The 12,093-nt window shown below is 53.2% G+C and overlaps 3 protein-coding genes across 3 annotated transcripts; 2 read left to right on the top strand and 1 right to left on the bottom strand.

Annotated features, from left to right (window-relative positions):
* Positions 1–5,968: 5,968 nt before the first annotated feature.
* On the top strand, positions 5,969–8,018 carry J4E93_003375 (uncharacterized protein; the record flags this gene model as incomplete). The annotated part of the gene is made up of 2 exons (XM_049341313.1): positions 5,969–7,806; positions 7,859–8,018. 2 exons carry the CDS (start codon positions 5,969–5,971, stop codon positions 8,016–8,018), a joined length of 1,998 nt encoding a protein of 665 aa, XP_049202195.1.
* A 909-nt stretch (positions 8,019–8,927) lies between these two features.
* Positions 8,928–9,360, bottom strand: J4E93_003376 (uncharacterized protein; the record flags this gene model as incomplete). Its single annotated transcript, XM_049341314.1, has 2 exons — positions 8,928–9,216; positions 9,356–9,360. 2 exons carry the CDS (start codon positions 9,358–9,360, stop codon positions 8,928–8,930), a joined length of 294 nt encoding a protein of 97 aa, XP_049202196.1.
* A 1,834-nt stretch (positions 9,361–11,194) lies between these two features.
* Positions 11,195–12,085, top strand: J4E93_003377 (uncharacterized protein; the record flags this gene model as incomplete). The annotated part of the gene is made up of 1 exon (XM_049341315.1): positions 11,195–12,085. One exon carries the CDS (start codon positions 11,195–11,197, stop codon positions 12,083–12,085), a length of 891 nt encoding a protein of 296 aa, XP_049202197.1.
* Between the last annotated feature and the right edge of the window lie 8 nt (positions 12,086–12,093).

Below are 12,093 nucleotides of genomic sequence, written 5' to 3' on the forward strand. Positions count from 1 at the left end.
ATGCGGCAATTACATCCAGAGTCAGTAGACACAAAGCATCCTTCACATCCTTTGCCACACGGCGCATCAACAATTCTTTGGCCCTTGCTAGCAGGATTTGTTATCATATCCAGGCATTGAGCCTTAACAGATGTCGACATGTATTGCTTTGAACGTGCGCGCGAACAGCCAATAAAAGCAGACGTCGAGCAGTCAACACCGACAACAGACTTACCTCTCGTTGGCACAGTCGTGGCAGAGGGGAGTAGATCACGGTATCATGGGCAGAATGACAAAATCACGCTCCTTAATCAGGCAAGAGGTTTGGAAATCATCTACAAAACATGATACTGACAAAACACAGTTCCTCGATGTCAAAGATTTCCTCAACAAGATGGCTAGTGATGAGCAGTTGATGGCGTCTGCAAAGAAAGTCAAATTTCTTCAAAGCAAAGCGAAAGGAGATCCAATTCGGCCGCCTGAACGCAATCACGATTCTGGATGCTCGCCATCGTTACTAAAGCTATGGGAGTCTCTACCACCAAAGCCGTACTGTGACAAGTTGGTTTTCACATACTTCCAGTATTTTGAGCGTACCATGCGCGTTCTGCACCGCCCCACTTTCATGCGTCAGTACGAAAGACTGTGGCTTGACAGCAGATCCGGGCTTGATCCCTCATCCAGCATCCTCGCGCTGCTCACAAGCGTTATGACCAGGGCTTACTTGCTTGACGATACGGCCAAAACCGATGAAGCAGACAATTACAGAGCCTATTTGCGGGGTACAGCTATCAACCACATCCAAGAATGGCTCGGGGAACTTGGACGAAAGCAGCGAACGGAGCTATCAACTCTTCAAGTCGAATTACTTGTGCTACTGTCTGGTAGCGTTAGCCACTCTGACCCAGATAGAATTTGGAGCCGCAGCGGTGCCATGATGCGGTCAGCTATGATCATGGGTTTGCACATAGATCCTGCGAAGATAAGGCATCTTTCGCCGTATCAGATGGAGATGCGAAAGCGGCTATGGGCGTCTGTTTTGGAGTCGGAAGTACAAGTATCTATCATGACTGGTATGCCCTTGGTAATCCCCGAGCTCGGATCTTACTGTCCGGTACCAGCAAATCTGTATGACGAGGACTTTGACGAGTCTTCATCGAAGCTACCTCCCCCCCGCCCGCTTTGCGATCTGACAGACAGCCTCTACCAGATATATCTTGCTATGTCTCTTCCCCATCGAATCGGGGCTTCCTCGCTTGTACAACGCTCGATCCCCGATGTGGGCGAGGCGATTGAAATAGGGCGTGAGATACAAAGATCTTGGTGCTCTCTACCATTGACTCTCAGCTTGCAACACAGTCAGCCAGCAACCGGCGATCAAGGTGGATTTCTGCATCGCATTCTCCTAGACTTTTACCTTCGACGATCGCTATTGTGCTTATACAGACCACTCCTCTTCGGTTATCAGGAATATCAGGGTAAGTTAGCCATAGCGGATACTTTACAAGATGTTTAGCTGACCTAAAATCAGTACGTATTCTCGTAGCTAAGAAGGCAGCGATGAAAGCCTAAACGCTACTATGGGATTCCTCGAACATTCTTCCAAGAATTAGAGATTTCTTATCTTTCTCGAGAGTAACGTTTGTGCTAACAACTCGATAGCAAGAAGTCGCGGAAGCCTGGATACAATGTGTCGATTCATCAGTGGCCATACTCTCTTACTCAAACTTCTATTATCCTCAAGCGCTTGAAGATACATCGCCATTACAAGAGGACCTTTACTACTGGCTGTGTAAAAAAGACATACTCTGGTCTGCTCTCACGGTATGCCAACGCATCAAACATCTTCGCCAGGCCAGCTCAAATGGCCAGTATCTAGAGCAACAAATATCCGGACACAACGAACACATACTCGTTGCAAAAGTAGAGCAGACTATCAACTACCTCATCGCGAGATTGGATCGTGGCAAAGCAGATGATCTCAAAGACATCATCTTCCTGTCGCTGGCGCTGAAATGTGTACAGCTACCTGAATCATCCCCAGGAAGAATCTACGAACTACATTCCACCACCAGGAAAACAATGGCTGCTTGCATGGAGCAGCTGTTACCTACCAAGCCTACCAACAGCGGTCATCAGCATGAACGAGACGACGCTGAGTCGCTAGCTAAGCGCATGAAATCGTCCTCAATACGCCCCCCTCCAAAGACTACGCCTACATGGCCTGTCAGTTCGAAGCAAATGCCCAACCTGCTTCCAGCAACTCATGGGTCAGGAGTCCGTGGAGAGAGTGCCGAGCAATACCTCAACGACTTTGCTGGGCTCGCCGCGGAGTTTGCCGATTGCCAGACTGATCTTTATAGTCTCCACGCTGCTTTCGGTGGTGGCGTGGTGCAAGACTGGAATTGCGACCACCTCTGGCAGTGGTGGCTGCAATGCATTTTTTTGAGTTGCGCAACTGTGTTTCGCTGGAGAATCCGTACATAAAGGTGGTCATTGTCAATACGCCTATTGTCTATTTGAGATGGTACAATATACAAAATACGAGCTTCATCTATCAGTCTGATATCTCCACGTTTCTTTTCCAGATAATACATGGATGACGTTTCGCCATATACAAGCCCCCATCTCCTCACAACTTACTCACTCAACCCCGGAACACTCTCCAACACACCCATGGTATGCTTCCAAACCCTGTCTCTGGTGTCAATCTGTCTCAGCTTGGCATAACTAACTTGCTTTTTCTCATCACCCCTCTGCCCCACCGTATATGCACCTCCTCCCTTCTCCCGTGTACTACTAAACGCCACATCAGCCACCGTCTTCCCTTCCTCGCCCTCTTTGAGCCCCACGCCCGCGCCCCTCGCGGGATACCTGCCCATACCCAGAAACACCATGACTTCACCACATACCCTTGGACTCGTCATGTACCATGCCATCAACACCTTAGCTACGCGCCACAGCACGCGAAACCATAGTGGATTCACCTTGCTAAGGAACGTTGGACCGTCAACCAACCCGGGATAAATGTGTATGAAAGCGATCTTGCCAGCGTGTTCTTCGGCTAGGGCCTCAAACATAAATGTCTTCATGAAAGCGACGTGCGTGCGAACTGATGTGACGCCGTGCTTTGCCGGCGAAGGTGGGCCAATAGGAAGGGCAGACGGGGAGATGGAGTCTTCGATTGTGCCTGCGAAGACGGAGATGACGTGGGCGCCGCTTGGGAATTGGGAGCGCAGGAGAAGGGGTGTAAGAGCGAGGATGAAGCGGATGCGGGAGTAGTATAGGAGTGAGACTTGGGTGTCGAGGCCTTCTTTTGTTGCTGGTGGGGTTGGTTAGTTGGGGTCATTGGAATGGTGGTTGTTACGGCTCACTTCTTGCTGGAAGCGAATGCAGATATAAAAGACTTACGCGGTGATGGTGCGAGTGGTGACGCTGCTTGGGTCATGTATAGCATGTCTATCCTCGGTTCTCCCCCGTTCAATGGGTCTTCTTCTTCATACTTCTTGATTTGCGCACATATGGCGTCGACATCGCTCATCAGCGCCAGGTCATGGGCTTGTATGAATCGCCATTCTGAGCCTGGACTTGTGGAGCGCACCTCTGCAAGCAGAGCTTCTGCGCGTGAGGCGTTGCGGCCGACTATGTAGACGCGTAGTTTGAATTTCGAGTTGCGGTAAACTGAGGCGAAGGCTTTGGCGATGTAGGATCCGATGCCTGAGGTTCCGCCTATGATAGCGATGACGAGAGGGGGTCCGGTGGCCAGTCTGGCGATGGTGGTGCGAATTGCTGAGTGGGGTGGCATTGCTTCAGGAGATGCTTGAAAATGGAATATTTGGGAAATTGAGATGAAGAACTTGATTAAGTTGCAAGGAGAGAAATATGTATACACAAATGTTGCTCGATATTTCTCTTACTATTTTATCATCAAGGCTAATGTCCTCGCCGTGATATGGAGATGTCTGAATTAGGAAAATCATGCGCCAAGCCATACACCTTCTGGGCTTAGACTCGACGAGGCGTCCATTCTCCCAGGTGGCTTCCAATAACATCGTGCCGTGTAGATACAATCGGAGGTTGATTGCGCCGAGGCTGTAGTTTGCCTTGCTCCGACCCTTACGAGTATTGGCTATCTCAAGTTGTTCACGTATGAGGTAGTATTTGCGCCAAGTCCGTACCGTTACGTAGACGCGTTCATAAGTAGATATTGATCATCAGGCCAACCCTTTACACCATAGCACACTCAACCATGCTTGTACGGATTGTAAAAGACTATGCAGGAATTGCAGACGAACTGATAAGAATAGGAAGGAGCGCGAACACTGCCCTGATCTATGGACCGAGAAATGGAAGCATGGCGCTCTTCTAGCACATGCAGGTCAAACAGATGATGGAAATTTGCCATCGCAAGTATCGAATTCAGACTCTGAACGTGGAAAGTCGTGGACAGACGTTAAATTTATCGGGGTGAATCGCCCTAGTTGCCTGTGTGGGCGATGTGAAACATGGTCCGGCTTACCATTGAAGCTTGGCCTGCTGCAGTCGGTGATATTTGGTTAACATAGACATGAGAACGTGCTAAAATGTATTGCGCGGCGTGGTGCATGCAGGCCAATACTGTGATTGCAGAGACGTGACGTGGTGCATGAGGTATGCAGCAGACGGGAGGCTGGGTGGCTGCGCGTGTTGACAGTCGAGCCAGAGAAGTCGAGGCTGCTAAAGTCTGGTAGGATGACTTGACGCTGACGCGGCGCCGAACGCACGGCGGGATTAGATTCGCTCAATGGCGCGGGGTAGGAGCGAGTGGTGAGCACAACATATCTTATCAGCCGGGGACCGATGGCGATCTTGATCTGGTGTTTGTGTTTCACCACGGCGGTCAGATCGCTACAAGGGCGTTGGATGTCGCGCATGCCCAGGCTGAGACACGACCTCGAATGAGCAGGTGGGAGTGCGTGAAAAAGTTGCAAAGACGAAGGCGACTATGAGGCTATGCGGCGTTGAATGCAGACTAAATGGGTTAAAGTAGGTCGCTCCAGATTCCACGGTGGAGCCGTTTGCGGTAGCGGCTGACACGAGGAGCTAGGAATAGAACATGGAAGGAACGCGGACAAGACGTCCATGGCAGTTGCAGGCAGCGGAGACGACAGCAGACGAGATGCAAGGCGTGCAGGATGAGCAGGGGATTAAAGGGAGGATACCAGAGAGGCTTCGCGGCAATAAACGTGGAAGGCTCAACTGATATGGGAAATTGCCTCTGGCTCCACCCTAGCACTTGCCGTTGTGGATGGGGCTTCCCGCGGCTGCGCCAAGACCTCACTGCAACTGCTTGTTCTGGTTGAGGGCATATCGCTCTTGCCTGCATTGGGCGCACAGGCAGGCGCGAGGGAACACAGCGCAGGAAGAGGCAGGCACGAGGGAGATCGTGATATGAACGAGACCGGCGTGGGCGCCAGAAGGGCCATTGTCGGGGGGAAAAGGCGGGCAGTCGGTATAGGCGTTATCTTGTCGCAAAACCTGTTGAGTGTGTTTGGGGCTGGTGCATTGGCGGAGACGTCACAGTGGGTTCCGTGGTGGTTTCCTGGGTGAATTAGCGGGCTAGCGCATCACGCAGTCGCAGCCGTCAGCCTCTGTCGTGCCAGCGCCGTGTTACCCGCCTAACACACCTGCATCATCTCGGCCACTGCACGACTCCGACCTTCTCTCCACCACTGCGACCGCGCCTGCGCCTCTGCGACACGCTGCCTCTGCATTATCTTTTTCGCTCGTTTTGCCCGGATCCCTGCGAGGTCCCACGCCGTGAAGAACAAACCACCCAGCCAACCGTGTTCCGCGCCGCAAACACTAGCCAGGCCCAGCCATAGTCCGCCTCCATTCGATCCGCAGAGCGGCGCGCCGCCGTCCGCTACCTCCACCAAGCGTTGCCCGCGCAGGTTGTTTTCGCCTCTGCACGCGAGGTGTGTAGCAAAACCTCGAACAAGCACTCACAATGGCTTTCCAGCAACCCCAGGCCTGGCCATTAGGACAGCAGCACGACGCCCTCCCGTCCGACGACAACCCGCCGCCTCCGCCAGCCCATCGCACTCCCGTAGGCCTCCACGCCCAGCGCCAGTATACCGACCCCAATAACTACTCCGACTACTCGACCCCAGGCGTCACCCCCGGCTCAGACAACATGGGCGAGACGGCTCCGGGCGGCGGCATCAACGGCATCGCCAGCGGCGTCGCTGGCTCCCACCCACGCGAGAGCGGCCTCCACGCTGCACGAGGCATGGCTGGCCCAGGACGGCCCATGGGCGTCCCCAACCGGAACTCGCAGTCATCACCCTTCAATGACCCCAATGGCCACGACCAACCCATGGTTCCTCGCCCAATGTACTCGCAACGCTCCTACGGCTCCGGCGCACCACTGGTCGGCGGCATGTACTCGAGTGACAGCTCCATGTACAGCATGCCACACTCCCCGCACAGCGGCGTCCCCTACGCCGACACACCCTACAACCGCTACTCTTCGTCCGCCCAGAACCTCGCGCCGCAGATGGGCCAGATCAACCCGCTCGATGTCGACAACGATGACGACTGGGGAATGGGCCCAGACCACAACTCTCCACAGAACAAGCGACGCTCTTTCGTGCCATTCGGTGGCTCGCGGGACGGCAGCAGTCGTAATGGCTCGCCAGGATCATCGATAAACAACGGAGGCGTTGCTGCCGCAGCAGGCGCCGGTGCCTTTGCTGCATCACGCGACGGTACCAAGTACGACGCCGTGCCCATGGTCAACGGAAGTGGGGAGCTCGTCCCAGAAAAGGTTGCAAGCTGGAAAGCAGAAGATGACTTGAAGAAGAGAAAGAAGCGCATGTGGATCGCCATTGCCATCATCACCCTCATCCTCGCAGGTGCAATTCTAGGCGGTGTCCTTGGTGCTACTGTCGGAAAGGGTGGCGGTGCAAAGGACGGGGCTGCTAAGTCTGCTCAATCTGCTGACGATATCGCCAAAGACAACAAGGAGGACCTCGGCAAGGACTCTTCCGAGATCAAAGCCTTGATGAACAACGCCGATTTGCATAAGGTGTTTCCCGGGATGGACTACACTCCTCTGAACACTCAGTACCCAGACTGTCTCCACGTCGGACCATCGCAGAACAACATCACCCGTGACTTGGCCGTCATGTCGCAACTGACCAACTCAGTCCGCTTATATGGTACCGACTGCAACCAAACTCAGATGCTCATCCACGCCATCGACCGCCTGGAGATCAAGGACACCATGAAGATCTGGCTTGGTGTATGGCTCGACAAGAACGACACTACAACGAACCGGCAGATTTCCCAAACATGGGACATTCTCGATGACTACGGCTGCGACTATTTCAAGGGTATCATCATTGGTAACGAGGTGCTTTACCGCAAGGACTTGTCTGAGACCGAGCTGCTGGGACACATCTCCGACTTCCGCAAGAACATCTCGGATCACAGCTGTCAGTTGCCTGTCGCAATGGCTGATTTGGGTGACAACTGGACTGGCGACATGGCTACCAAGGTTGACATTGTCATGTCAAACGTTCACCCCTTCTTTGCCGGTGTCGATGTCAAGGAAGCGGCTGCCTGGACCTGGAACTTCTGGCAAACCCACGACGTGTCATTGACCGCAACCCAGAATGACATCCACCAGGTAATCGCCGAGGTTGGCTGGCCATCTGGAGGTGGCACCGACTGTGGTGCTGCTGACACTTGCGCCGGAGGCTCTGTTGCCGGTGTTGACGAAATGAACCAATTCATGGAAGACTGGGTTTGCCCAAGTCTAACTAACGGAACAGAGTACTTTTGGTAAGTTTCCCAGTCATCCAGCCCCAATCGACTGTCACTAATGCGTCCTTAGGTTCTCAGCCTTTGACGAGCCATGGAAGATCCAGTATAACGAAAAGGGCAAAGAGTGGGAAGACAAGTGGGGTCTTATGGACGTCAATCGCAAACTGAAGCCCGGGCTTAAGATCCCCGATTGCGGCGGCAAATCGTTGCCCTCGACGTACGACAACTAGATACGATACGAGCGCGTATAGCATCCCTTCTCATACGAGTTCTTGCATGACGGCATGGCGTTGGCGGGCGTTCTTCATATTCGGCATCATCGCGGCGACTCTTTTCGACCGCTCCACCGATCTCTTTCCGCGAATTGTATACTCGGGGCGCAGTTGTGCCCTTTTTCTTTTGCTCCCTCCTTTTGCGGGCTTGAATACCACACCAGTGTTCCGGGTGTGGATTCGTCTGGATGAGCCCTATATCGAGACATGTTAGGAACTTTACATTGGATAATCTCAGGAGGGAAGGAGCCCTCTACTTGTGTATATATACGATTACCGGGATGTGATGAAACCGGCTGGCTATTGTGTCTGTGGATTTGTCAAGGTCTGAAGGTCTTGTGCAGTTTTTTCCTCCACACTTTTTGGGTTACGGAGGTGAAAATCTGTGAAGAGCATTGTAGATAGGGCATGTATGGGAATATAAATGAGAGAGATATATCCTTTTGGCTTTCGTTTCCGTTAAATTTACGTTACCGGGCCGCGTCATGAGGTTGCGTCAAAGTTTGCTCCACGGCGGGTATGTGTTCATGTGGGTATGGAGGATGGCGTCAGCTGGACCCACAGGCGATGATTACTACATGCCCGACACTCGCAGGTACGAGAAGCAGAATCCATGGAGCGAGGATCACGGCAACTTAGTCAGGTACGTACTTTAGGCGTGACAGGAGCGATGTTTCCAGCCGAGAAGCAATTGTACATTCTCCCCAACACTATTAGCATTACATACTATCCATCTCTCCATCTCTTCCAAAAGGTATTGACTAGAAAACACAGCTCTTATCTCATTCAAGGCGATGCCCCCGACATCCAAAGCACCGCACCTGTCTTCATCTCCGTCCCACGTCGTAATTCACCACCGCAACAATCTTAAACCATAAGCGCAGCGGCCAATCCACCAAACAGACCAACAACAACACCGCTCATCACGTTCGCCGACGCCGCGCCAGTGAACTCCGGCATCATTCCTGTACCAGTCGCGCTGGGCATCATGCCTGTTCCGTAGCCAGGCATGGTGACGATGCTGGGCTTGGTCTCGTTGGCGCCTGCCTCGCAAGAAGGTACGGCAACGGCGGAGCGCGTTACCATGACATCGGCGGGTGCGGCGGAGGGGCAGCCGGCCTTGGCGGTGAGGGTGGTTGTAACGGCCGGGGCTTCGCTATGAGGAGTGTTAGTTTGAGTGAGCTTAGGTTGGGCAGTGGGGATAAAGGTAGGAGTGGTAGGGATGAAGATTGACTTACGCAGCAGAGACAGTGCTGGCAAGCAAGACGGCGGCGCCGACGAAAGAGGTAGAGAACTTCATTGTGTAGGTGTTGTGGTGTTAAAGGTACGAGACGTTTGAAGGTTTTGTTTCGATCGGGAAGGGCTGGTAAGATATGATTATATGTCGACTCTGATAAAAGCGAGGGAGAAGCGAAAGGAATTCGAAAAGGAACGACCTTCGACACCCTTCTTTGTACTCCATCCCATTGCCTATCGCCTTCGAGCACGCGCACAGTTTACCTCCCTAGTTCTCTTAATTTCAATTCCGACCTAAGGACATATCGAAACGCGGCAGTTATCACTGGCGCCGACCAACCAATACTCCACACACGGCCTCATCCGTCCTCCAAACAAGCTACCAGTCACATCCACAACTTACCAACTAGTCCACCTCCATTCCAAACACAAGTGGCAACCATCAAGCCGAAAACCCGGTCGATGAATTCAACTCTGATCGGATCAAACGTGTTCCGAGAAAACCAGTTGATCACGTTCCCGCGCCTATTTCCCGCTGCATCGGCCATATATCCCGCGAAGAGAGTGTTGATCAGCAGGCAAACGAGTTAGCAAGGGCGCAGCGACAACAAACATCACGGCAGCTAGGCCTAAGTAGCCTGAACTCAAGGCGTCACTAACGGGTTAAAGTACGGAGACAGACTTTACCGTCGACAGAGAGGGCGGCTAGATATTAGATCAACGCATGGTCTGTACCTGGCTAGTCAAGGGTAATCGGCCTGAAAGAATGTGGAGGTGGGAAGTTCCGTTTGCGATGTTTGGAGGCGTTTGTACTAACGGTGGTGATTCCGGGGTTGCGGTCTTGGATACCTTTCCAGATGTGAATTTCCGCAGAGAAAGAACCGTTATTGGAACACTGGGCCAACCTATCAGCGACTCTTTGAATGATTATATTCCGAAAACGACAACGAAAGCAGAAGGCGCATCCCGTTTGCAGCTTCTCTAGCAATTGGGCTCCTCTGTACGGCTTACATCACGTAACAACCCACCTCTCTATCCCGTCCATCAAGTCATTCCCACCGACATTGCCCCTCGGAAGCTCACCTTTCCATAGCACCATCACGAGCTCCCCTGTCTATCCAACGTAGATCTGCATCTCACCCAAGCCACGCTCGCGGCGAGCGAAGGGAAAAAAACCTTCCGCAAAACATGTAGTCAAAAGATGACAATTGTACAACCTACTCCCCTGACTAAAAAGGTCAAGATTACCTCGCTGCTAGACCGGCATTGGTATGGCTTTGCAGTAGCGCGACGTCATTTCTGAGCTTAACCGCACTAGCGCCAGTCCGGATGGTGAAGGTTCCGTGGTACACAAACATGACTAAACAATTTACCGCGATTTTCTGCGGGGAACGTCGCCCTTGGACCCTTGTTACTTGTTCCCTCTCACGCATTCCACACTAATAGCCCTTGCTGCAGTGCTCGATCAGGTAATACTGATCGTTGGTCTCGGCCTGATTTGGGATTGACGGCGGCCTTAGTCGGGTGTGATTGGGGTTAGACTGATCGAGGGTGCTGGCAGCTTGGGCTGTGAGATCGCGACTGGCGCCGGATGGAAGCATGTCCGTCTACGGGATGTATTGTGCCTAGCTTATAGGTTTTGGGAGATGAGATGATGAGGTGGTGCGGGCGAACGCTGGAAGAGGGGTAGTAAGCTTTGTGATGGAGTGTGGTTACGGGAGATTGAGGCGGAGACAAAGAGGCCTGGAGTAATGGACACGGGAGGTATAAGACAGGATTGGTGCCGCTGGTTTGAAAGAAGCATCTCACAGTTCACCAAGTTCACTACTCTGAGCATCTAACAGTCTTTCCTCACACTCGATTTTACTCGGTTTTAATTACTCTACTCCATCATCACCATGAAGTCCACCATCGCTGCCATCGCTGCTCTTGCGGCTGTCTCCACCGCATCCCCCATCAAGCGTGCTGATGGCGTAACTGACGGTGTCATCCTCAACTACGCGCTCACTCTCGAGCACCTCGAGGACACCTTCTACCGCGAGGCCCTCGCCAAGTTCACCGTCGAGGACTTCAAGGCCGCCAACTTCTCCGAGGAGGCCTACAACCGCATCAAGACCATCTCTTCCGATGAGGAGACCCACGTCTCCTTCTTGACCGGTGCGCTCAGCGCCGCTGGAGCCAAGCCCGTCGAGGCCTGCACCTACGACTTCGGCTACAAGGACGTTGCGTCCTTCCTTGCCACTGCCAGTGTCCTCGAGGGCGTTGGTGTCAGCGCCTACCTCGGTGCCGCCGCCGACATCATGTCCAAGACCTACCTCACTGCCGCTGGCTCCATCCTCACTGTTGAGGCCCGCCACTCGGCATACATCCGCAACACCGTTGGTGCTTCGCCTTTCCCTGCTCCCTTCGACAACCCGTTGAGCTACAACGAGGTCTACACCCTTGCTGCGCAGTTCATCAAGTCCTGCCCCGAGACCAACGCGCCTCTTCCCGTCAAGGCGTTTCCCACTCTTGCTGCCTCCGCTTCTGACGGTAGCATGATGATCAAGGCTGGCAGCAAGGTCATGCTCGCCACCTCCGGCTACAAGGTCGACGGCAAGGTCTACGCCGCTTTCATCACCGTTACCGGCCCCGTCTTCGTTGAGGCTACCATGGTCGAGGGTGGCTTCGAGGTTACCGTCCCCGAGAAGGGCATTGCTGGCCAGAGCTACGTTGTCCTTACCAGCTGCAACACTGCCGCCACTGATGACACCATCATTGCTGGCCCCGCTGTTGTTGAGGTCATGTAAAGACTGTT

This window comes from Alternaria ventricosa (genome assembly GCF_023758065.1).
Source record: "Alternaria ventricosa strain BMP 2768 chromosome Unknown scaffold_4, whole genome shotgun sequence".
Classification (NCBI taxonomy): Eukaryota; Fungi; Ascomycota; class Dothideomycetes; order Pleosporales; family Pleosporaceae; genus Alternaria; species Alternaria ventricosa.